The sequence below is a fragment of the Copidosoma floridanum genome, unplaced genomic scaffold (assembly GCF_036245765.1).
Source record: "Copidosoma floridanum isolate Cflo_tuat_1 unplaced genomic scaffold, Cflo_Japanese_pri ptg000021l, whole genome shotgun sequence".
Lineage (NCBI taxonomy): Eukaryota > Metazoa > Arthropoda > Insecta > Hymenoptera > Encyrtidae > Copidosoma > Copidosoma floridanum.
In genome coordinates this window covers 15,123,365-15,149,050 of record NW_028321898.1, presented here as the reverse complement: position 1 = coordinate 15,149,050, position 25,686 = coordinate 15,123,365, and the positions used below count along the sequence as shown (strand labels likewise).

Here is a 25,686-nt window from a genome sequence, read left to right as displayed (position 1 = left end):
TAGAAGTGCTCAGATATAGATTAAGTGCAAATGTTAAGTTAGTAAACTTAGCAATTGCAGCTAAGGGCACTAGGCACAGCGATCACTCGGTCAAGATTGCCGATTTTCATCTTTAAAGTTTTTAAATTACAAATGCCTTTGTACAAACACCATATGTTTCTACCGATAATATTTTGCATGGATTCATTTACCTAGCTTATTTAGCCTAGTGGCTTGGTGATATCATTAGAAATTTACCATAGTAATCTTACCGCGGTAATAATAAATTTTTCTAACCTCAATCTTACATAACAAGTAAAAACTCAAGTAAAGGCATTTGTTTGTGTTAAATAACAGCACTTGCATTTTTTCAAAGAAGTGAGTAGAAGTAAGGTTTTTTTTTGTCTTCAACAAAAACCAACTATTCCAAAAGCTCATCGATTTCCTTTATCATAAAAGTAAACCCCCTAATTTACTATAGTTGTGAAATTTTTTCTAATTGTCATCAAAAAAACGACTACAACGTGTTGTACCACCACAGCTGTTGTAAGTAACAAAATAGCTTTTTCTGTAAAAACATGCACCTAACAAAAAACATGAATAGCATAAAAGAAGTCGTTAAAAGCCACTCAAATAAATTACAGTATCTCCTGTCAATTTATACTGGCACTTAAGCACATAACCGATGTTGGACTCTAAACCAGGTCTCTTGGTTACTATAGTGCTATTATAACTACAATCTCATATTATCACTGCAATTTTTACTGTTGTTATGCCTACAACCCTCAAGCCTGAACATGCACCCTTCTAATATAGCAACAACGCATATATAGTTCTGGATCAGTACGAATTTGGAATGATTGCAAAAACTTGAGCACATCAAGCAAAGTTCCAATGAACCATAATATGATGTAAGCAACTGACAACACTGTCCGATATACAGCCTCTTTTAATAGCCATATTAATTTTTCGCACTAAGCATTCATACATAGTGAAAGAGAAGCGCTTTTGAGTAAATCGAATATAAGCTCTCTCCAAGCGAGAATCATACACATTATGTGAATAAGGTAAAAGTACGTATTATGGATACAAATTTCGATTGTTACGTTTCATCGACCAATATTAAATAAAAAAATAGTCATATGTTCATAATTTTTGGTTTTAATAGAAGCGCTATGCTCTTCTGAACAAATTGACATTTTTGTAATTAAATTTAGATGTAAAAAATTTATTTTATAAGCAAATATTGACACGATCAAAATGTCCATAACTATGGAATAGCTAAAAAGTTGTGTCCATATTTATGAGACACAAGTCCCAATTATGAAATTTACATGTTAATTAAATGGGCTCGTGCGTTTCATAAATAGGAACATCACAAATTGCAGGTTATGTTTCAAACTGTCCGTATTATGAAAAACAGATTCGTAATAATATATTTTTCAATATAATAATGTTTGAAATTGTTTACTAATTTTGTTAATTTGATACGGTAGTATTATAGAGATTCTTCAGTACATTTTATTTTTATTATTAGAATTTTCATGCTTATTTAATCTTGAGTTTTCATAATAGGGACATGTTTCACGAATAGGTACTTTTACCTTACACTGCTAGTAAATTACAGCGTTAAAAAACGGAGTTAAGTTAATTGTTGTTTCAGACCGTAAATATAATTATGTTCACGTACACCATTAAAACATACGATTTGTGTTTAGATACTCTCTGCAAGTGGTAGCAATGGCAATAGCTCCAAGACCCATAGAAATTTGAAGCTATTTAGTTACCGAGGCTGGGTGTGGAAGGCTCGCATCGCAAGTTGGATGTAAAAGGACGGCGCTTTTTGCGTGAGTATGTTATATGTGTGCGTGAGGGTGTGTGTATTTGTGTGAGCGAGAGAGATATCGTTGCACAATTGTGTGGCTTTGGTTTTTGATTTTTACTTGGTCGTGCACTAGGCTCTATGTATGCATGGCTTACTCGTATCATAATCTACATTGTATAAGTAGCAGCAGTAGTTTTATTGTGAAATTACATAAGAGCCGATAGAGATACCGAGTAAAAGTGAGCAAGTAAGGTGAGAGCATATAAGCGAGTATAGTATTGCATGACATCGGTGCTCAGCAACTGTTGCTATAGCTAATATAATCTCGATACCTGGTAAGTGTACGTAGGTATAGGTATTACGCACGTTCGCTAAAGAGAAGTGCCATTCGCCACCCGTCCGTTGGGTATGGGCTGTATTCTGCTGTATTCTCTATTGAAGCCAAGTGCGTGCCAAGATAACGGTTACAAAAACTCTTGTGATAATTTTACTGCCCAAGTCTATAATTGCAATTACATTTCATTCATCATTTTTGTAAAAATGCTATCATTATTGAATTTATGAGGGCACATTGTTACGAGATCCTAAAAGCTTACTAACCTACCGTATGAAAAAAGTATACCGATGTGGCCGTGTAGGAGTCTTAATTAATTTTTTGCAAGCTTATATTTTCTTATTTATAAATGGTCGAGTAGACCATCTCAAGTTAATATTATTATTTTTTATACTATCCCATTCAGTCTTAAGTAATTCACTCATTTTTAATGGGATCGCAAAACGTTAACGCACAATGTAGAAATATGATAAATCTAAGTAACTACGTCGGGAAATGGTAAAGAAAAAAAGAATCAAGCCTTGCTTTCTTAAGTCGAGAGCCCAACGTGACGCGATGTTTGAAGCACTCAAATGTTTAATTTAAAACAAACTTCCAATGTTGGTTAGAGATATTTTCTCACGATTACCAATGAATTGATGTAATAATGTTTTTAATATTAAAAAAAATTTGTCAGGAAGAGCTGGAATTAACAATATACAAGCATCTGTTTTTTAATTTCACAATCTTATTTATTTTGAAGTATAAAATTTTTTAATTACTTTTATTATGCATTGCACTTTATTCTTCTAATGCTATTAAGATTATCATCACAGATTTACATTTTATAGCTCTAGTCGTACGACAGCTAATGTGAATTATAAGTTCATAAATATATAAATCTCTCTTAACTACGTAAAAAGAATTTTTATCATCGCATTTTAGTATGTGATACTAATAAACTAATGATAGTTTATCAGGTGCTATTTGTATACATTTGGGAAATAGGCAATTATGATTTCGTAGCAACATACAAGTCTCCTTGTTTTTTTATTTTCTTACTAATGATATATAATAAAATATAATAAAAACCTTTGAATGGTGAATAACCTAAGTAAGATAAACGTATGAGAGAATCTCAACAGTGTTTACTAGCAGCTGTTTGACGTACTCTTACTCGTTAATTAAATTAATGTATTACTTAAGTAATTATAAATATTAATGGAGTAATTTCAAAAATTCAAGTTTAAAAATGTACCTGCTATTTCACAGAAATTGCATGCTACTCCTGATATTGATACGGTGAATGACCAACATGTGTAGTGTATATATTGAAATATGTAATGGGAATTCCCCTGTACTTACAAATAATGATTGAGTGATTTAATAAACACGTGCGTTTTATTTTTGGCGTTCGATTGTATTATTAGCTATCTAGCCTGTGCCATAAAAAAAATCACTAATGAAAAAAAGCAATATCTTTGAATACGTTAAGGTACAATCTCACATATTTCTTTGACATTTTATTAAACGTAATGAGATATTGTTATGTATTGTAGTATTTTGAAGTTTAAATGCATTGATGAGCATAATTCAACAACATGACTTTCTTTATACTAGCATTTAGTTGCAATTACGAATCTTTACGAAAGCAGGAATAAAAAGAGAAAAATTTGATAAAAAAAATTAAGATTAAATAATATATAGTTATAGCATCACGTTTTTTCAAGATTATAACGTAAGTAAATGGTGTACTACAGCAGGAAGATGACGATAAATTTAATGTATGATAACAAAGATAACTTGCATCAATAAATTGTTTTTTATTTATGAGAACACGTGTGTCAATAATTTGTCTATTAAAAGTTCGTGTTGAAAATAGTTGTAAAATTACTTAATGCACTACTTGAATAGTTTGTCTATCAATGTGTACTCTACAGACGGTGATACAATGTGATATAGTCCATCATTTACTGTATTTGTTCAGTAATTAATGAATTTTTATTTTACTTTTTATTGTGCAAAAAAGGTAATCTGGTAAAAGGCACCTCCGAGTTGACAAATGACAACGCAGAAGAAGAATTTATTGAATTCACGAGTGTATATCCATAAGTATGAGCCCGAGTACTTAAGGACGTTCATCACAGTTAGAGGGGAAATGTAGAGTGCAGTGAGGAGGGAGCGAGCATGCGGCAGCGCTGGTAACTGTTTTGAATACATTTGTATACCTATATATAGGGGTCTGACACTATTTTTTTTATTTATCTGCAAAAGTAACTTGTCGATCTCTCTGAAAATTGAGAATAAGACCCGTATTATGGTATTGCGTCATGCAAAAAAAAATTGGAAAAATTCTACAAACCATTTTCTTATAAATTCCAGTTTTATGTGACTCCTCCATAAGGTTACGTGTTAAATTCGTTTTTTAATATTCGATATTTAGAAACGGTGTTGTAAAACGATCTCAAATTTTACAAGTAATTTTCTCACATCATTATGAGCATCCTGTTGAAATTTCAGGAAGATCGTACAGAAAATGTGTGATGAACGTCCTTAAGGAGGCTTGGGCGATTTTGAATAAAATGCTGGCTAGCTCTGAAATTCAGAGATTACGAATATAATGTACGCGAGATTTTTTTATGAAAAAGAAATAGGTAAGTCAATACATTCATTTTAGAGAAAATCGCTTGTAAAAATTCGTCATTTTAACACGTATAACCTTATTGAATCCGAAATTAAATTGACTATTATATTGCAATAAAAAGCTGTGGGCTCAGAAGTCAAATTGGTACATATACTTTTAATTATAAAGAATCTAGTACTTAAAAAAATAAAATAGGGTCAATACGTTAAATTTTGAGAAAACTGCAGTGAGGGAAATATCGAACGTGAAAATTGATTTGTTTAGGTATTGTAAGTCCGCATGCGCTCTACATACATAAACAAACAAGCATAAAGATTTAAGTCCAACACAAGTATAGGTATATAATAGCAGATGAGAGCAAGAGAGTACGGTGTTGTCAGTTTTATCGTGGATCGTGGCAGGGCGGTCATCTTTACACAAGGTACCTCGGGAAAACTAATAATTGTTTAAATATCTTTATCCCGGTGACTTTACGCGTATTACTGATATTTCGTTTACACACTTATATGATAAATATAATTGTGAAAAAAAAACGAATAATCATTTACATGATGATAAGTACCCCATAGGGGCCCCTCAGTTGATACGACACTAAACGCCCAAGCCTCCTTAAGGCCAAAACTTTCTCTCCAAGAGGCTCCACCGACAAAATCCTACTTCTCGTGACGGATTCAATTTCCTACAAAAAATTTTCAAGAACTTTTCGGCAACATGGGAAACAATTTTGCTATGATGCTCTGCTAACTGTATTGGTTGATAGAAATTGTTTTAAATTTTACAATGACAAAATTGAAACTGTATTATATGGGTGTAAGGTGTAAATAAAAATCTATACAAGTAATACGGCATGTAAAAATTAAAAAAAATTGTGTACATAAAATTAAATTTTACGTACCGATCTAACGAAACAGCCACCAAACTGTAGACAGATGCAGCTACAGAAACGCCTTGGATGTATGGTACAGTTTTGCACATAAACCACCCTAAAATCCAAGCTGTAACAATAAATAGTTTAAACCTCTTAATCTTTGATTAAAGGAAGTAAAATTTCATTTTTAATATTACTTTACAACATATAGACTCTAAGATAAGTTCAAATCCAAATTTTATTGCATCTACGGACTAAAACAATAGCGACAGGTTAGTAACTATAGTTTTAGGTAATGAAAAATATAAGTTCAATAAAATTCAGATACGATCATTAGATATTTTTTTATTATTAATAAAATTTCGATCTAAAGTTCATTGTTAATAAGCGAGGTAAATGCAATAGAAACGCTTAAAAAGACAACGGCCCATAAGCCTACATGTAAAAAATAGTTAAATATGAATATTAATTACTCGGCTCTTAGGAACCCTCGTGCCTTCAAATTTTGACAGCGCCATTTTCATGGCTGTATTTATTTGTAAATAAGTTTTCATCAATTTAAGAAATATAAGAGCACATGGTGGTTCAGTTGGCTAGGTTGTGTGTTGGCATATGAGAGACCACGGCTCGATTCTTAGCCAATATGATTTTTAGTGTAAGTACCTCCATGAATTCTCACATGTGCTTTGTCACTGCACAACGCTCCTCGTAAAGAGAATGCGGAACCTTCCTGAAGCAGAATTGCCTCTTTTTCCCCTAGTCCTTTCCTGTAATGGGTGGTCTCCCGTCTCTTTTCGTATCCCTTTGTAAAATGTTGAGTGCCCTGAGCCGTTTTAAATTTGTGTACCTGGATGTATGACACTGTGATATAAAAAAAATAAAATATTAAAGATACGTATCAGTGTAGCGGGAAAAGGAGTTGACCCATGAAGCGCACTGTGAGCTAAGCCCACTCTTTATATGTACATATACGATGGATCCCAGTCCTAAAGATGAGTGAGAATTATTTGAAGTACAATCTAAAAACTATTAAATTATTTTGAGTTGATTATTATTACAATAATCAGTTAATGCTAAGTTTTAAGCAAGTAATAAGTTACTATCAGTACTAGTAAGTCATGAAGGATACACTATTGCAGTAGATAGTATCGTCAGCTTAACTATAATACGTTAACTTTTACTTATTTAGTTATGATAGCGATACCTTATGATAAATGCTTTAACGATATTCTTTTGCATTATTTTCCAGCTGAAGTGTAAAAAAAATTTCGAAAGGTCTCCCTATGACTATTGTGTGTGAAGATGTTGGCAAAAAATTAGGTAAAAAACTAAGTCCATCCCATATTTATTCGTAAGAAAGCCCTATGAAGAACAACGCCGTTTTTTGCCATTATTAATTAGTTATTGTAATGGTACTTCTTGAGATAGATGCTTCCTAAAGCATCTCAAACAATAAAGAAATTAAAGATTTAAAGAACTTAGAATTTTGTGATTAGTTATAAGTATTTTCTAGGGCACGGATATAAAATTGAATTTAGATTTTTTGCTTTCACCTTATTTATTCAGATGTTAAATCATTCAACTTCAAACTTTCCAAGCTAAAGAGATGTTTGTATAAAAAATGTTCTTGGATATGACTAAACTTATTTTTAATTAAGATAAAAATTACGAGAAAAACTGTGAGAATAACGCTAAGCTGATTAAAATTTCACGAAATATTTATATTCACTTTTTATGACATTAGTGTCTTCGACATTGAATTTTGTTCCTAAATACTAATGATAATAGTAAAAGTGATTTCAAAGTTTCAACTTTAAAATAAATGAAAAAAGGTATTTAAAAAAATTTAACTTCAGTTTTGCATACACTGTTCAGTAAAAACTAATAAATCTCAAAAACAGCCTCAAATAATTTTCAATAGTAGTGAAGTTAAAGTTTTGTTGTGCTAAATAATGTAATTGTCCGTGTTTCGTTTCATTCGGAAATTTTAAAATATATTAAGCAGATTATAATCATTACAGCTTTGACATTTCTCACAATATTTTAATAATAAAAATTGGTTTCAATACATGTTAGCAAAGAGATTAGGGCGTCCACCATATATACAACTACATAAATACGTCCATCATAAGTGTGTCAAACTGCATTTACTATAACTTATAAATCTAAACTAAATACTGTAATTGAAGGAACACCACAGTAATAGTATCCCTAGCAGCACATCGTAAGGATTGAGAAGTAGATGCCCTTCTAACGCAATTTTTACGTAATTGAGTAAGAAGTGCGCAGTCTGCTTTTCAAAACATAAAATGTTCTACTAATATATTATGTAAGATTTCACAAAGGCTTCGAATTACGAATCGGGAGGTTGATGGAACGGGTCAAAGGTGAGGAACATATGAAGAATCGTAAAAAAGCCATTTCAAAGGAGATTCGTGTACTATTTTTCCGCCTACGAACCTGAAATCAAGCGGCGAAGGTGTTATTTTAAGGTTATAAAGTGGAAAAATTTGTTCCGAGGACCCTTCCATCACTGCAATGTCTCATTACCTTTTTATTAATTATTTATTTTTATTTTTCATTTCATCCTATCTGTTACTGCTATTTACAAATATTTAATAATTAAGTACAAACATTAGTGATTAACCAAATTGGTATTTTTTTCGCTCCACCAAAAGCTAACTATATATTTTAAAACGAGCAAACCTCAATGAGAAGAAAATTGTTTAATTTTATATCTAAAATAAAAAAAATGCTCCAGAAAAATTTTATTAGTGAAAACATTTATTAATAACTTTAAACTTTAAAAAAATCTGTTAAAATTTCAACTAAACTAGTGTATTCAGTTGCTGTTACGGTGTGACAAAATTTTTAATGAACATACAAATTTTTAAGTAATTAATAATCAAATAATTGTTTGTGGCTGCCATTTTTAGGAATCGCAAAGATGGTCTAGAGGGAGAGCTGCAAGGACGTACAAAGAAAGTGAAATTTCTTAACGTCTTACTAAACTAAGTAATATAAACTTTTTTGTAAAATCATGACGTACTTTCAGTATAACTACCTTAGAAATTTAGTATTAAGTATCTTTTTATTTTAATTAGGTATAACTTACCATCCCAACAGTAAACGTTGTTTTAAAATTTTTTAAGGCGTTAAAAATGACTTCTACGATGTTTTGCGAATGTCTACTGTGTATTGTAATTTAAAATCTTTTTTTAAAGTCTTACGAATTCATAAAACTGGTTAACGATAAGGATTTAAAATTACTATGAGAAAAATAAAATTAAAAAGTGATAGAAACATTGTGATGATAAGTTCTCGATAAACGGTCGTGTACGACCAAGGAAGTAAAAGATATACGCGAATTGAGAACAAAAGTCTAATCACACTGAAAAACATATGTAAAACGATTATATGCTGATAATTACATTGACAGTACACTATTATATGTGTATATATATATACACATCGAAGCTAGGAAATTTTAGTGTTAGCATATGATAACAACATTTTTAGGGGAAACTAAGGTAGTTTTTTAAATTGATTATCAGCCGTAATAAGATACTTAACAACATCTTTGCTTAAAGAGTAATAAATTAGTAATAAAATAACTTTACTTAGACTAAAATTCATGCGTTAAAAAAGTTGTAGTATCAGGAATAGATAGAAACAGATTTCGCTAATATTTTTAGAATAATTCCACTACATTATTAAACAGCATATTTCACGAAACATAAAAAAACAATGAAATTTTGGAAATTATATCATTTCAACGTCTTCCAAACGTTGTATGCTGCAAAGCATAGCCAGTTAAGTATATTTTGAATGATGACAAACGTTAAAAAGACAAAGTGACACTAATTTCAAAAGTTGAAGGTGTAATTCATAAATTCATTTGATCAGCAAACGTCTGGAAGGCGAAAAGTTCGTTAGGCAAAACCTAACAACGATCAAGCGCTTTTTATTTTCCCAGCAGAAGATAGCACATAACTACGGTAAAGGTTGAGCATCGGATTTGTTTGAGCTCTCAGTGGACGTTTCTGTCTATAGTGTGCACGTTTGTGCATATACATCGTATTTCGTAAGAAATTGCTACTGTAAGTTGCGGGCTCAGCTTAAAGAGCTAAGCGCGTCTATTACGATTTGTTTGCATAAGGATTTGCCAAGCGCGCCTGATAGATGATAGACAGCTTATGCTATTTCTGCGATCTGCCAAGTACAAATATTCTGCTTTATTTATTCCACTAATTTATAGAAATAATCATGAGTATGCAACACAAATTTTTTATCATTTCTATCCAATATCTTATTTTTTCCTCCCACATATCTACTTATTTATGTACGTAAGGTATCTTATGAATATGTGTTCGAAAGCGTTAAATATAATATTGTGTACTCTGCGTGTTAGTTTTTTTTTATTTCGCTCAATCTATTTCCTGCTTTGGTGCAAAATACATACCGTCGGACACATAACTGACAGTTATAAAAATACTCAAGTAGATAGTAGATATTATATACAAGTATGGATTACGGATTTGTATACGTATACATATGTGTGCGTATAAGCATGTGTGTACGTAATCGTTGTTAGAGTGATTTAGACATGACACTTTCTCGCTTTCAACGTACCAGCATGCATTAATTTATATGCATGTACGTCGACAGCAGCTCCTTCACATTTAAACGCCTTGGCTTTTATGTGTTCCACATTGTATTTTATTAATTCACACGTGCCTATAGCATTAGATAGACTAAAAATTTTTAAACGCATTGAAAAATTTAATACTTACAATAACCTCCAAGACTCATACTTGTAGCAACATACTGTTTTTTCAAAATACTTTATGCAAAATATTGATGGAAAGTGCTTTTGAGATTGCTAATGAAAATCAGACGTTTGAATAACCAAAAGAAAGAAACTTTTTTAAATTATAATAATTTTCAGACTTTTTGCTGAACGTCAATTGGAAGAATTGCCAGACTTGTGAATCTGGTGACCATAAATATTGAAAATTATTACTTGAGAATCTCTTACGGCTTAAACAATTTCACCTTACTTGCGGATCCATCTTCTACTCCAATTTTTATTTATGGATCAATAGTTTGCGAGATATTCGCAAAACAAAAAGTCGAAATTGATTAAAAAAATGAAAAAAAAGAAAAAGTATATTACCGCAAGGTTGAACTTATTTTGTGTCTAAGAAAATTTGGTAGTCTTAAGAGATGCTTTGCTTAATTTCTTATAAAAAAGGATACGTATCCAAGATTAGTGGAAATATTAGTTTTTATGGAAGTTGTGAGAAGTTTGGAAATATGATAAAAGGAAGCTGTATCCCAACACCAGATGATTTTATTTTTCATATCTCTATGCTTGATTTGAGAAATATTTGTTTGTCACAAAAGTTTTGTTTGTCACAGAAATTAAAATGTGAAGTCTACGAAAAAAATTATTAATCAAGTGGATGATGTTCCACTGTTTGTGATATTCAGACCCCAGAACAGCTGGATTTATGGAACAGTGCACCTGGGCGTTTCATTATAAAAATTTTTATAAATAGACTTCATCTCATCTTTTTTTATGTTAAAGGTAATTATTCAGTAAAAAAATTTATCCCATTTTTCAATGGGTATCAGAATATCATACAGCAATATTTTTAAACGATTTCATTACATATAAGATAGAATCTGATGCTTTAAAGCCCAAAGAAATCGTTGCACATGGATCAAAAGGTTTACAAAATGCAATTTGTATGGCATTTTACAATTGCTTTCTAACACAATGTTTAGTCAATTGTTTGGATCTGATTACTGGGAAAAGAAATGTTCTCATCTTGTGTTTTTTAAGATGCAAAATGGCTTGCCTTGTCGAATCCGTAACACGTTGGAAATGCTTCCAAAAATACAACAACAAATGCAAAGATTTCGATTTAAAACTCATTGGATATTTAAGTAAGTGTAGCAGTTATGAAAATTTCCAAATACTTTTTTAATCTATCATATTTTCGTATGTCAAAACACAGGACTAATTGAAACATTTTAGGTTCAAAAAAAATTTCAATTATCTATTAAACTTGAACAAAAATCAAACTCATGTGTACTGCTGTCAACCAAACTGCTCGAACCAACATTGCCATCTGAATATGGATGTATATTAAAGGATGCAATGCATGTATTAATATTTTTTTTAATGACTTAGAAATAGATAGAGAATTATTTTTTGTTTATTGATATTTAAAATTTTTGTAATGAGAAGATTAGAGCTGTGTACCTGATAAATTAATAACATTAGATAAGATCTATATGTTAATAGGCGTTGTCAATAGGAAAATTTAGAATTTTAATAATAGCTTTTCCTATTACATAAGGTTAGTGTAGATGTTTAAACAACAATTGGATTTTAAAGGACGATTTGTTGAAACAGTGTTATCATGAAAAAAGTCAAAATTTACTGGAAGTTGCAACTCTTATGTTTCTAGAAGTTAAGAAATTATAAGTACTCAGAAATGTTGTAAATATTTATTTTATTAAAAATTAATAAAAAACTAATAAAAACACCCGTTGAAGTTTTAATTTGTCTTACGAGTACGTCATTTTTCATCATGACCATGACCCAGATCCAACCTTACGAGCTTCTAATCTCCCAAATGGAAACAATTGGTTGCGTTCAATTTCACCGAGCGGTTGCATTAAATTGTACCTTACCACAGTTGGTTCGCACTACACTTAATTTCTTTCAGTATAGCCCCTGTAATTGCATTCTGACTGCTAGTGTTTATATTACATTAACCTACGACATTGCAATTGTTTGTATAGAGAATTTAGAGGAGCAGGTAATAAAAACAACTCATTCTACAAATATCTCAAGCATCATCATTAAAAATAATGACTGTTAAACATTTTACTTGTTATTGTCAATAATTACTTTTAATGCGTTGGTTTATTTGAGACATAATTCATTTATGTCATAAATAAAGTGGAGTGGAAACTGATTTTCGATTGGTACAAGCACTTGGCTCAATCGAACAGCTTAACTTTTTGTTACGAAGACGACTAGTCAATATAATTTTGATACGTCATGAAAAGAGTAAGACCCCAGGGGTTAAGCGTCACTCTCTAAATAAATATTTTAACGATTAATTAAATAGAGGTTAATACATAATAGTAGACTGTTAGTAAAAACACACAAAATAAAAAATCATCAGTACAGGATGGAAGACTTTGTCAAAAAAAACCTATTTTATTCTTTGTCATGATTTACAAGAATATAATGCAATCAATGACAACTAACATATTTAATATTCGCCTTTTATGAGGTATATATACATTTGTGGTATATGAGTATAGAAAACAGTACCTTAATATTTTTAGGGTTTAAAAGATATATCAAGGGGGGAACCAGTTGATGCGAGCTGGCTCTCGGCTATATTCAAGTCTGCTGGCCAAACAGGATCACATTTTCGTAGCCACGAAAAAATTGATGCCTCGCTGGGAGACGATGTTGGAAAGTAATGTTGCATATAAAATATAAAAAATCAAAGGTCTTGTAAGCTCCGGTCGTTTTTTTTTTTTTTTTTTTTTTTTTTTTTTCAATTAACGTGACACAGAAAAAGATAAAAAAATAACGCACATTTTTACGTCAATCGTTAAAATTTGGGCATCCCTATTAATCTACGAAACACTTTTTTTTATTTGCTAAATTAACTATAATTTAACTAGTTCTTACGCGAGTATTCGATATAGACAAGTAGCCCAACTGCTTTTTAGATATGTATAATGAGTAAAATATTTTTTAGTAAGTAAACACCAGCAATGAGTAACTACTTGGTACAGTTTTGTACGCTAAGAAAATTAATTTTTGATTTAATGAAATAAAAATCCAAATCCAAAATTTTTTGACAACCTATAAAACTGATCAAATTAAGTTTAAACGTTTTAATGCAACATTACAATCATTGTATTATGTCGAATTATGATAACGATAGATAAATAATTTTTAATTTAGTAGATAGATAAAACAGTGCTTCTTATCTTTCTTAATTAGTTATTTAAAATGAGAGTATCTCGAATAGTTTTGAATATAACAGAGTTCAAAATAGCTGTTCTCATCTCAATGTAGTTTTTATCTCAAGCTGTATTTTTTTGTACATGAGTTTTAACTTCTTTTCAGCAGGTAATTCTTTCAACTTTCTTAAAGTAGTAAAAAGATACATGTTTATTAAACACTGAACTAATTGAGTGCATTGCAATCTTTTCTGATTAAAAATACTTATACGGGTTAGTTTGCAGGATCTACGAGCGCAAAAAATTAGAGCACATAAATCTAATATTCTGCAAAGATTATGTGTATTGATAGCTTTAAAATTATTTATTGGTCACTAGATTCTAAAAATATTTGTTGCCTACAAACATCAGTATTACCAGCAGGACAATACTTGTCATTAAGCGAGTTGAACTGGAAATAAAGAGAATGGCGTTTTATGTTTATGATACTACTTATGGTAGAAAAAAGAAGACAGAGAGAAAGAGAAAGAGACGGGCATCTTATTTACAGTTCTGATCTGCTCTGATTTGCAAGCGCATTGAGGAGGTTTGGGAGTATCATTCAGAGAGTCGCGAAACGGGGAGTCCCCCGGCCTGCACAGATGTGCCCCCTTTACCGTGCACCTCCTCTTGAACTCTACAAACTTGAAACTATACGACTGTAACTTCTTATATTTTTGAAAAAAGCCTGGCAAGGCTTGATTTATTTTGTTGAGCATCTTTCTTTTGTACCAAATTGTCTACGAAAACGTTTTTTTTTATTCCAACATACTTAGAGTATACCTTCATTTCAATTAAAAGGCAAACTTAACCTGACTCTCTTATAAGAGACCGTGTTAAACTGTTAATATTTTATAATTTTTTTCTCGAAAATTTCCCCTGGTGAAAAATCTGAAAAAATTCATGTGCACTCTTAACATTCTTAAATATAACATACATTTTTTTTGGCACGTTTCTCCGTTTTGAACTTTTTTCCCAAACCTCCTTCAGATTGTATTAATATCGCTTCCTTTGTACATAATGCATAATGCAAGCTAGAATATCAAAGTAGGGCTTCACGAGAGTCGAGACTAGACAATATTTGGACAATTATTGTATTGTTCTTGAGAAATCTTAAAAACATTAATTATTGTCTTGGTCTTGACCCATCAAGTATTGTATTGTCTTGGTCTTGCCTTGAGATATTGTTATTCAATTTTTGAATCATTAGAGCCATAGATATTCGTTATGAAGCACAAGGAAGGTGATTAAATTTGATATTTGTGGAAATACTTATACTTTAAGTTTATACTGCAGTAATATTAGAATCACTTGGAAATACGTCCATACAATGTTAAGATCTTTTACCCATTTTTTTAAAACGTAGTCAAATTTTAATAAATTTTGTATTTTATTTCACACTTTATGTTAAACCTCGACCACATTAATATAAAATAAATAGTAAATAAGTAAGCTCAAAAATTATTAAGAAACCAAAATTCTTGAGGAAATCACTCTTGGTATTGTCTTGAAATTTTAAGCTATATTTTGTCTTGATTTTGTATCGAAATTCCAGACAATACAAGACAATAAATGAAGATCACTCTCGAGATCTCTTAAAGCCCTACATCAAAGTGTTATTGTGATGGCGAGTGCAGCCTTGTGAGATTTTTTTTCAAGGATAACATATTTTTCTGTCTCGTATGAAACAGAGCGTACAGGCTTTTGGCACCCGTCACTACATATACCATGCATTCAGTTTTCCTGAAACGCTCGAGCGCAAGAGCATTCTGACATTTTCCTCGCCTCCAAGCTTTCTGAAGTAACCGTTATTTCATTGGTTCTAGAAGAGGAGCAAGAGAGCTGGTCACCTCCACCACCACTTCTCTGTTTCATAGTGAACATATATATATAATTACAGTCTCGAGGAGTTCAAGTGGAGCCCCGAACGAGTTAAGACGTGTTTGCTTAAAACTCATCTGTGTTTCGTTCTTTAAGGTAGTTGTTTCCCAATATATAGGTCAATTTTATATACAGATATAAAACATACATATATCATCCCAAATTCAAAATATCAGAGTGAAATGTGAATGCCTTTGCGTATACTATTACATACATAAACGTAAACATTAATCTACTTGTATTCATGTGACAATGCAACGTTGCCACATACACGATACTTACTTGGTTATCTTCCAAAATCAAACGAAGAGCACTTTTTTTATTACTATTACTTTAAAACAATGTGGTAAAAAATTCTCAAAAAAATATGTGTTTTTTTACTGTCGAAGGTAGTTTTCAGTAGTTTTTCAATTATTAATAGATATGTGGTAAGTTACAGTTTTAAAAATAATGGGGCTATGTAGTGTTTGCACCATTGCTCCAATGTTAAAAGAGTGAGTTTTTGGTGTGGATATTCCAATAACGACGTGGTAAATCAGTCTCAAATTTTTTACACATATTTCTCGATGCTTATATTAGTTTTGCTGAATATTTCGTACCTTTTAAGGTTTTTTTGAATTTAGACAACAACTACCTTAACGTAGTTGTTGCAAAATGATACACTCAATTCTATAAAAAAAAAATTTTCGGGTGCGCTCTGCACACTAGAGGTGCTAAATTTTCTCTTTATATAGAGCAAGCGAGTCATTTTCTTAGTTAAAATAACTCATACTCAATCTAGCGTAGTGAAACCAACCTCAAAATATACCTCTACACAACCCAAGATATCGTATTTGCAAATGAACTGACAAGTAAAATACCCTACAAAAGAGGAATCAACCATACTTGAATCCATTGATGGCACATTTATACATTCATATACAATCGCTGTTGGCACAATAATTGAGCCAAAAAATTTATTATTTGTTTCACGTATATCACTTAATCGTATGTGTATGTACCTAAGTGAAAAAAAATATGTGCTCATCTTTCTAAAAAAACAATTGAAGTCGAAGGACACAGCCTTACTGTAAGACCTCTAACTTCTCAGGCTCAGCGAATTCTCATCTCTAACGCTTGTCCCATAATCAATAATAAAAAAATAATAGAAGAACTGAACAAGTTAAGTGTTCCACAAATCCAATCTCACAAATAATATTTATACGATCAGGCTCTAAGTTGCTTGGCTACGGGCATGTTTGTTGCTTTAGACGACAAATATACGTTAAACAAAAAAAAGTAGCAAAAATTCCGCCAAGAACAAAATTCATTACGACAGTATGGTTTATTCACTGTACTTTTCCACAGAAAAGTTAACCTGTTATTTATATAAAAAAGTAGGCCATATTGCAATAATGAACCAACAATGGACCAACTGAAACAATAATGGACCAACAAAAATCATAGACGATGCGTCGGCCATACTTCCCGAATAGAAATGGATTCCGTTTACTTTTAGGATCCTTCAGGGCCATCTCCTGCTACTGGACACTAATGACTAATTTCTATAGCCCCCGTAGGTGGCGTTATCAAGTGCGTGTCCAGGCGGATTCAGGCGACCTGAAGGTACGGTTACCATATACTGACCATGCTTGGCCCTGAAGGTACATCTTCAACTTAGAGGTTCTGCTCCGATTACTCCAACTTATCGTTGTATACAAGTAGGTATATTTAAAGTAATAAATAAACGTATACTATCAATAAAAAGTTCGAATCTCGTTTGTACTGTAAGAAAGTTCAAATGCGATGTTTAAAAAAATGGAAAGCCGAAGAACTCGACAATAACACAAAATTCCGAAAACAATCAATGTTAGTGATACAATACACATTCAGAATTTGGTTTTTGAAAGTGAAAAAAGTATTGACGTGGATAATCATTCCGATGAAATACACTGCTTTAATCATAAAAATTATGATTTATTCATTGATGAATTAGAGTTGAGTGAAAGTGTTGAGGATGAACGGGAAATGTTTGCTGACAAGTATCGCTTTTCTCCTGCTGATGTAGTGATGATGATGATAATAATGATGATGGCAGTGATGATAATAATAATGATGATCGAAAATATAACAGCGGCTGTTCCAGTAAGAATGTTAATGAAGATAGTGATGGGAAAAAATCCGAACAATCGTTTATTGCAAAGGTCCTGACAGACTATGCAAGGGTGTGCAAGCCAGCTAATGGACACATCAATTTTTATTGAAGGAGTTGAAAAATTATGATCCTACTTTACCCACGTCATACAAAACATGATGATAATTTTTAACTTGTTTATATTAGGGAATAAAAATTTTTTAATTACCTTACATTGTTTTTGCATAGTTTTATTTTTATTAGCTACGCTATTTTCATGTCACCGACGTTTGTTAAATTTATTATTTGTTTAATTTGTACTTAGTACCTTTCAGGCACTCTACGGTCCATTCCTGGCAACCGGAACCTAAGAAAGCCTGAACCTGCCCGGAAACGCACCTGGTAACAGTTTGCATACTGCCCAGAAAGACTGACGGAAAAGGTCCGGAGACCAAGCTTAAGGCACCGGAGCTGGTCCTACTACCTGCCGGAATGTGTATTTCTATTCGGGTTAGTACAACTGCAAACAAGAGCTCTTCAGTACTGACCATCGAATTAACATCACCAGACAGAAACAGAGAACCATCACAAAACAGTAATCAAATACCTACTTTATCGTTAATTGGAAATCCAAATTTGAAAAGACCTCTGTTCACCTCTTCTCAAAATACACAAAAAAATGAACAAATCCTTTTTCCTTCCAAGCTAAGTTTGAACAAAAAAAAAGCTCCAAGCATCAAGAAGAGCCACAAGAAGTTTACGTGGCCGATATTCAACAACAATTTGAACCTAATTTGATATTTATTGAAAACAATCACACATAATACAATACCCAATTGGCATGACTAAACTTCTTGAGTTTTTGAAAGAAACGCACGGAACAACTAATGTTCCTGAAGTTACAAACAAGTTTCCAACAATTACGCAAGGATTACTTAAAATGCTCTTAGACACTAAAAATAACATCACTAGTAAAAATTTAAGATCAAGAAAAACAAGACTTTTAAGAAAATTAACTTAGATCTATATGACTTATCAAGTGATTACTCTAGTGCCTCTGCTAGTGAAAACTAAGTGTGTTGTAGTTTAGTGTGGTTGGGTGTCTTTTTTTTATCTTAAAAACAAAAAAAGTAAAAAGGAGAGGAATAGGGAAAGAGAAAAGAACAGGTCACTTAATAAATATGACAAGTTCTCCAAAGACAACTCTGAATATTGTATGCTCGAATACAAGAAGTTTCGTCCAAAATCAGTGGGATGTACGTCAAAATTACAATAAGTTTAACATAACGTTAAGTCTTGGCTCACCAGCAAGGACAGTGTCCATCTCCCAGGCTTTCTTACCCTTAGGAAGGACCGGACTTCAGAAAAAGGTGAAGGAATCGTTTTCTTCACACGAAAAAACATCTGATGTGTTGAGCTCAATAGCTTAAATTCTCCTGACACATCTGTAAAACTATGTGGCATTTGCGTTAAAAATGTACAGCCAGTGTTTGATTGAATTGCATGTTATAGATCCCCCGAAAAAAATCTCACGCAAAATCAATGGAACATTCTTGCCCAAAATATTACTAACTTTAACACAATTTTAGATGGTAATTTTAACTCACACAACATTGTATGGAATTGCGATGAAATTTACCTAACGATGTCTAACATAGACTTAGTTCTGTCAACATCTAATACTTTCGAAAAAATTATCGTGGACTTCCTAGAAAGCACCTGAAGATCTAACCATTTTCCATTGATTATTAAATATTTGACTAAAAAAATTCAATATATAAAATAAAATTTTAAATATCCACTATTCGGACAAATTGGCAAAATTACAACTCCTTTCTGCAAGACTCTACCACAAAATTTTACTCTACTAATCATGATGAACTAAATCTTCTGAAAAATATTACTTTTTTGTTGAAACTATTATGGACACAATTAAATCAAGCACGCCTTCAAACAAAATTTAAAAAGAAACAAAGTCAAAAAGGCCTAAAAATCCTGTCACTTGGTTGAATCCGATTGCGACAAGGCAAAGAGATTCCACATTTCTACCTTCAAAAAATGGGAATTTAGAAGATTTAGAACTTAGAAGATTTAATACAGTACAAAAAATGTACGGTGCAGGACAAAAAATGTTCGGCGCAGGACAAAAAAATTTGTAAAACAAAAAAGAAAGAACACTTTCATGAATTCTCCATTTCAGTCATTAAATTATAATCATATGTATGTATGAAACACATGTAAAATACTAAAGGACAGCTGGGTTAAAACATACAACGACAACTCTACAAGAAATTTGCATATTTACAAACAACTAGAGCAAGCCTTTACGGAAGCCTGTACGGGCCACATCACTCAGTGGCGCTCGTGTAGCTCACTTTACTTCATGTGCCATTTGCACTTGTGCAGTTTCTGATTTTTTTTATCTAACGACACGTGTTCACGTGTGAATAATTGAAGTAAGTACTTGAATAATCTAAAGATTTCGTAATTACAAAATATAAGTATAATGTAATAAATATAAAAATGATGGAATAATCATGGTGTAAATACAACTGTATTGTATTTACACCATTGAAATAACATTATCGTAGTGTACAAGGTTATGTTATTAAAGTCATTGAATTATTGTATAGGTTGTCAACATAAGTTTTATAAAAATCTCTGATGGGCTCTCAGATGATGGTTTATCTATCCATGTTCCAGTCCATTGTAATAAAATTAGTGTGAAGACCGTAAGGTCATTATTTTCAGAGAATGCCTCTGGTTTGACAGGTGTTGTCAATGGTAATGTTTGTGGGGTTAACTTGGTCAATTACTCTTTTGAAATGTTGGACGGTGTACAAGATTATACGATTGTTTTTTCTGAAAACCAGAGTGGTAATTGAGTGTACATCTAGTGTTCCCTAACTTAGTGTTATTAAACATGTATTTTTAAATATTTTATAATTGCAGGGTCTATCCAAGCGGAAAGACAAAAGCAGAAAATCAGAAGTGTTATAAAAAAATGTAAGGACAAAAAATTAAGCACCAGCAAAACAAATACAACAAAAGTAGAAGTAGTTCCACGGTGACCAACGAAAGAAGTCCATTTAAGTTGAATGCACCAAAAAAGCAAGGATAAGTCGTACCAACAAGTCAGTAACCCAACTGGAGGACCATGAGTATTAAATTTGATTATAAGCAAGGAATACTCGTACAGTGATATCGTAAAAATATGCATCAAAGCATATAACAATCCGTGCAGTAGTGGTTACTTTGAGAACTCTGTTATAACGCTTGGAACCTTTCAAGGTGGAAATTTTTCTTCTGATGATGAAGACTGTGACTTCTGGAATTTTAGCAAATATTTCAAGAAGAACAATAATCAGTTAAGACTATGTTTAATGACTTCGGCCATCGATCCTGGAGTCGCTAAAGTGAGTGATATCTGTCACACATCACCAAAATGCCAAAGTTTAAGGAACAAGAAAGTTCTGAACTGAATTAGTTAACCCGAAAGAAAAAGATGTAACTAAAAACAAAGAAACAAAAGTTGTAAGTGATATGGTAGAAAATAAAAATGAGAAAAAAAAAGCTTTGCAGATTGCTGACAGTTTATTTAACAAACTGATGAAAGTACAGCACAGTCAATTACAATCAAGTTCAGAATGTTGACGATCCCAAGTGTATAAATGCCAGTACTAGTAATGCTCCGTTGTAAAATCTTAATCTGTCTGTAAGTGTAATAAAAAAAAGAACATTTATATCAGTAATCGCATTCTGGGTGAAGGTGGCTATGGTGTTCTTTGAAGATCTTCAACGACTGTACAAGTTACAAAAACAACCAGAGTTATCAGGTTTTGTTGACAGTTTAAAACAAAGGTTAATCAAGTATTTTAATTATATTTCTGAACAGAGGCCAAACTGCTCAGTTTTATTAGATTATTTCTCATTAAAAGAGATGCCTACATCATCTGATAGTGACTAGTCGTTTTTTCTATGACGTATTAAGTCATAAGTAGTAAGGAAACCTTTAACAACGAATCAGTATTCGAAATACAAAAAAAAGTGTTAGTCATAAAAGTTAAAGAATCGATTATTTTCTTGCAAGTTTTTATAAAAATGCTACTTAATCTCAGAAAAATATAAATATACTCGTATATAATTGTTTTTATTAGCAGTATTTGTAAGAGCTCTTTAATTTATACTGTATGATAAATTTTTGAAAAATGTTAGACAGTTCTTTGTGATGCAATATTTAAAAAAGTGTCAACTTATCAAATAATAAAATATTAAATAATAAAATTATTGTGTTGTAATTAATTTTTTTTGAACCAAGAAATTATTGTTCGAAAATGCATTAAAATAATATTTCTTATTTACTTAGTTATTGAATAAAAATATGTATAAATTTATATAAATAAAATTGTAATCTGTGTTTACAATCTGTATTTACATGATAATACAAAAAAGTTAATAGTTTTGTGTGCAAGTGGTTGTAAAAGCAAGTTCTGAATAATATTGCAAACTTTAAACTCTTTGTATTCATCCGTTAAAGTAAGTCTTCATTGCAAAAGGTCTTAGGCAAAAGAAATTATTTGAAACAAGATCCTTCGACAGAAACTTATTTGATGTTACACCTTCCTGGGACTAGAAATTGAATTCAATATAAAATAGTATCTCGAAAAATTATAAATATTTAGTATAGTCATGGTAATATAATAATTATTTTGATCATAATTTAAAAGGTTTTGATTTATCTTACACTTACAGTAACGGTGCAATGGCTGAAACTTTTTTTACTTATCAAATATTTTTACTAAAGTGACATACAATGATGTTGCTACGTCAATATCAGTGGGCTGCTTACAGTTTGAAATTTTCTTTAATACCTCAGTTACAAAGAATGGATCAACTATGTGAGAAGTTTCTGTAAACGTTTCCAAAAGCTCATGCGTCACATCATTATTAACTTCTATTTTGCAATTTTTAACGTTGTATTTCAGGGGTAAGTTGTACAAAACATACGGTACACCTGGAAAATTATGTTGAACGTTTTGTTTTCTTATTCTATGTTCATTCCACAGAGTTTGAGTTAAGCCCAATTCTTCCTTAATTATGGCACCAAATGAAAACTGCAAACACTGTTTATAAATGTCACTGCCATCAAACACGTTTTTATTGACCATATCTTTAAAAAGGTTGATAAAGAAATCTGCAGAGTGTTTTCTTAACAGACCCAAGTAGGACTCAAGGCGTTGATTGTGGACTCTTTTTCCCTTCATATAACTGTTTTTACCAGCAAACTTATCAGTATCATCAGTACGAAGACTAACTTGCAATGTTTCAATTAGAGTGTTTTCAGTACCCTTATCAGATCTAGTTATTGCTGGCACACATTTATGTTTTAGAACTCATTTTAGGAAATAATGAGCAGTAACTTTTGGATTGCTGTTTGTTGTTGCTACTTCCAGCCATAGCAAGTATCTTGAAAAACCATCAATACAAGCATGTATAGCAAATCCGAATGGCTTGAGCTTGTCGTAGCCATCCAAATGCCAGATGAAATTTGGTCCTGGAGATACATACTCTAGTCTACAAAGTCTGTGAGCAGCTCGATTTTCTAAGCCCTCAGCATCCAGAAATTGCATAAGATCATAAACTGTATCTCTCTTCACAATTAGCCCATATTTTTTTTTCAATTTGTGCCATAAAGATCTATAACCCAGATTATTACCTGCACAATTTAGCTTCTGAATCATGGCAAAACAAATTTCCTCAAGATCACTCTCATGGATATTTTTTCTTCTTAAACCCAGTGATGAAGTTATCCTCTGCACACTTTTCAATAAAATATTAACCTCATGGTGACTCTTAAGAATCAAAATGATTTCATCATAAGTTATATTTTTGTAAAAGTACTTTTCCGCCCTCGGGTGGTTTTGGGAGGCTGGTACTTCCTCGGGCGAAAAAGCAGTTTTCCGGAACTCGTTCGAAAAGTCTCCTTTACGAACCTCGTTACGTCCCTCGCCTTCGGCTCGGGCCGCAAACGTCTTGGTTCGCAAACAGAGACTTTTCAAACTCGTAGGAAAACTACCATTTCCACGAAATCTACTATATTTTTTTCCTTTGTAACATTCATGTCGTTATTTCGTTCAATATTAATTCTTATATCTTTTTAGAATTTTTTACAGTAAATTAATTAAACAATAAATATATGAAAATACATAATTTTTTTTTTTTTAATGATACACATAGCACAAGTGCAGATGGCACATAAAGTAAAGTGAGCTACACGAGCGCCACTAAGTGATGTGGTCTGTACAGGCTTCCGTAAGCCTTAAATAAAATACGCCCTCCTTGGGTGGAGACTGATCCATCCACTATTTCTCAATCTAATGCAAATTCTTTTTTTGATAGGCCGTTTACCTTTTCAGAATTTAACGTCGCAGTAAACAAAAAGAATAATAAATCTTCACTTGGCAAAAATGGCGTAGGCTATTTTAAACTCAAAAATCTACCTTATAATTACAAGCTTATACTTTTAGATACATTTCATGAAATTTATGTAACTAATTCATATCAAGATATTTGGACGCACTCATATGTACATTTCATTAATAAGAATGACAAAATCAGTTTCCACCCAATAGCTTTGACATCTTGTACAGAAAAGATTTTTAAAACACTAGTAAAAAATAGACTATAATACTGGATTGAAAAAAATAATACTATACCATACAGCTAACATGGATTCAGACAAGGACGTTCATGTACTGACTATCTAGTCAACCTGTTCCTTAAAATCGAAGTAGCATTTCTTGAAAGAAAACAAGTACTATCGGTCTTTCTAGATATTAAATCTGTGTTTGACAACGTAAACGTCGATATCTTGCTGACTAAACTGTCTGAAATAGGCTGTTCGCTCAGTATTGTCAATTACATAAATCTTATCATGAGGAAAAAGGGCATTTATACGGACTTCCTTGGAAATAATTATAAAATGACCTACTAAGGTGTGCCTCAAGGGGGGTGCTTAGCCCTTTTTTATACATAAAATATGTTTCAAAAATCTTTGAGGGTGTATCAGAATCTATAGGAATATCTCAGTTTGCAGACGATATTGCCTTGTACGTAAAATTTAATTCTGAAAATTACTCTAAGAATGAAACAGAAAAAGCTATAAAGACCGTTTCTAATAACCAATAATTGATAATACTTGATTTTACTTTCGATAAAACTAAGCTTATTCATTTCAACAATAAAAATATACCTCCAGGCCAAATCAGCATAAACATACAAAATGTGGACATACATTCTTCAGATTCTGTAAAGTTTCTCGGTCTTATTCTCGACTACAAGCTTTCTTTAATCCCACATATATTAATCACGTTCAGAAAAAATGTACAAAAGCTATAAACATATTAAAATTTTCATGTAGCACGTGGTGGGGATCAGACCCAGAAACTCTAATAACTCTTTACAAAAGCTACGTTAGATCAATAATTGAGTACGGCAGTTTTGATTACTTTACGAAAAATGTAAAATATCAAGCGCAGTTACAAACAAAATATCAAACGCTGAATCTAAATTGTTTTTGATAGAGGATAGAATAAAATTTCTATCTAATACATACCTCACAAAAATAATCTCAAATACTTCAACGTCGACATACCATTCCATTCATAACTTCTTTGAAATTTAAAAAAACCTCACATATCCACACAGCTACTTACTCAAAACATACATGACATATTAAAGGCATTTAACAAAATTCTTACGAAAACAAACTTCAACAACTACACTTAAGAGTTTGAAACTAATTTTACAAATATTAAAATCAACACTGAATTATGCCAAACTATTACTCTTCTCACCCCATAAAAATATTTGACGATTTTATTTTAAAAAATGGCTACAAAACATTTTTCACTGATGGCAGTAAAGTAAGAAGCGGTCAATTTGTAGGCTCGACATTCAATTGCCCAACTTTAAATATATTCTCTGCACAAAGCTTAGATCCGCAGGATTACGTGTATAC

General features: G+C 31.7%; 1 protein-coding gene and 1 pseudogene across 1 annotated transcript in view; both read right to left on the bottom strand.

Annotated features, from left to right (window-relative positions):
• The window catches only part of SIFR (SIFamide receptor), a 168,757-nt gene that overhangs the window by 64,554 nt on the left and 78,517 nt on the right, over nucleotides 1-25,686 (bottom strand). Inside the window, exon 2 of the mRNA XM_089594504.1 lies at nucleotides 5,657-5,756. Within this exon, the coding sequence (XP_089450630.1) occupies nucleotides 5,657-5,756 (100 nt within the window). The remainder of the gene's footprint in view (nucleotides 1-5,656; nucleotides 5,757-25,686) is intronic.
• Nucleotides 22,445-23,407, bottom strand: LOC149374137 (uncharacterized; annotated as a pseudogene).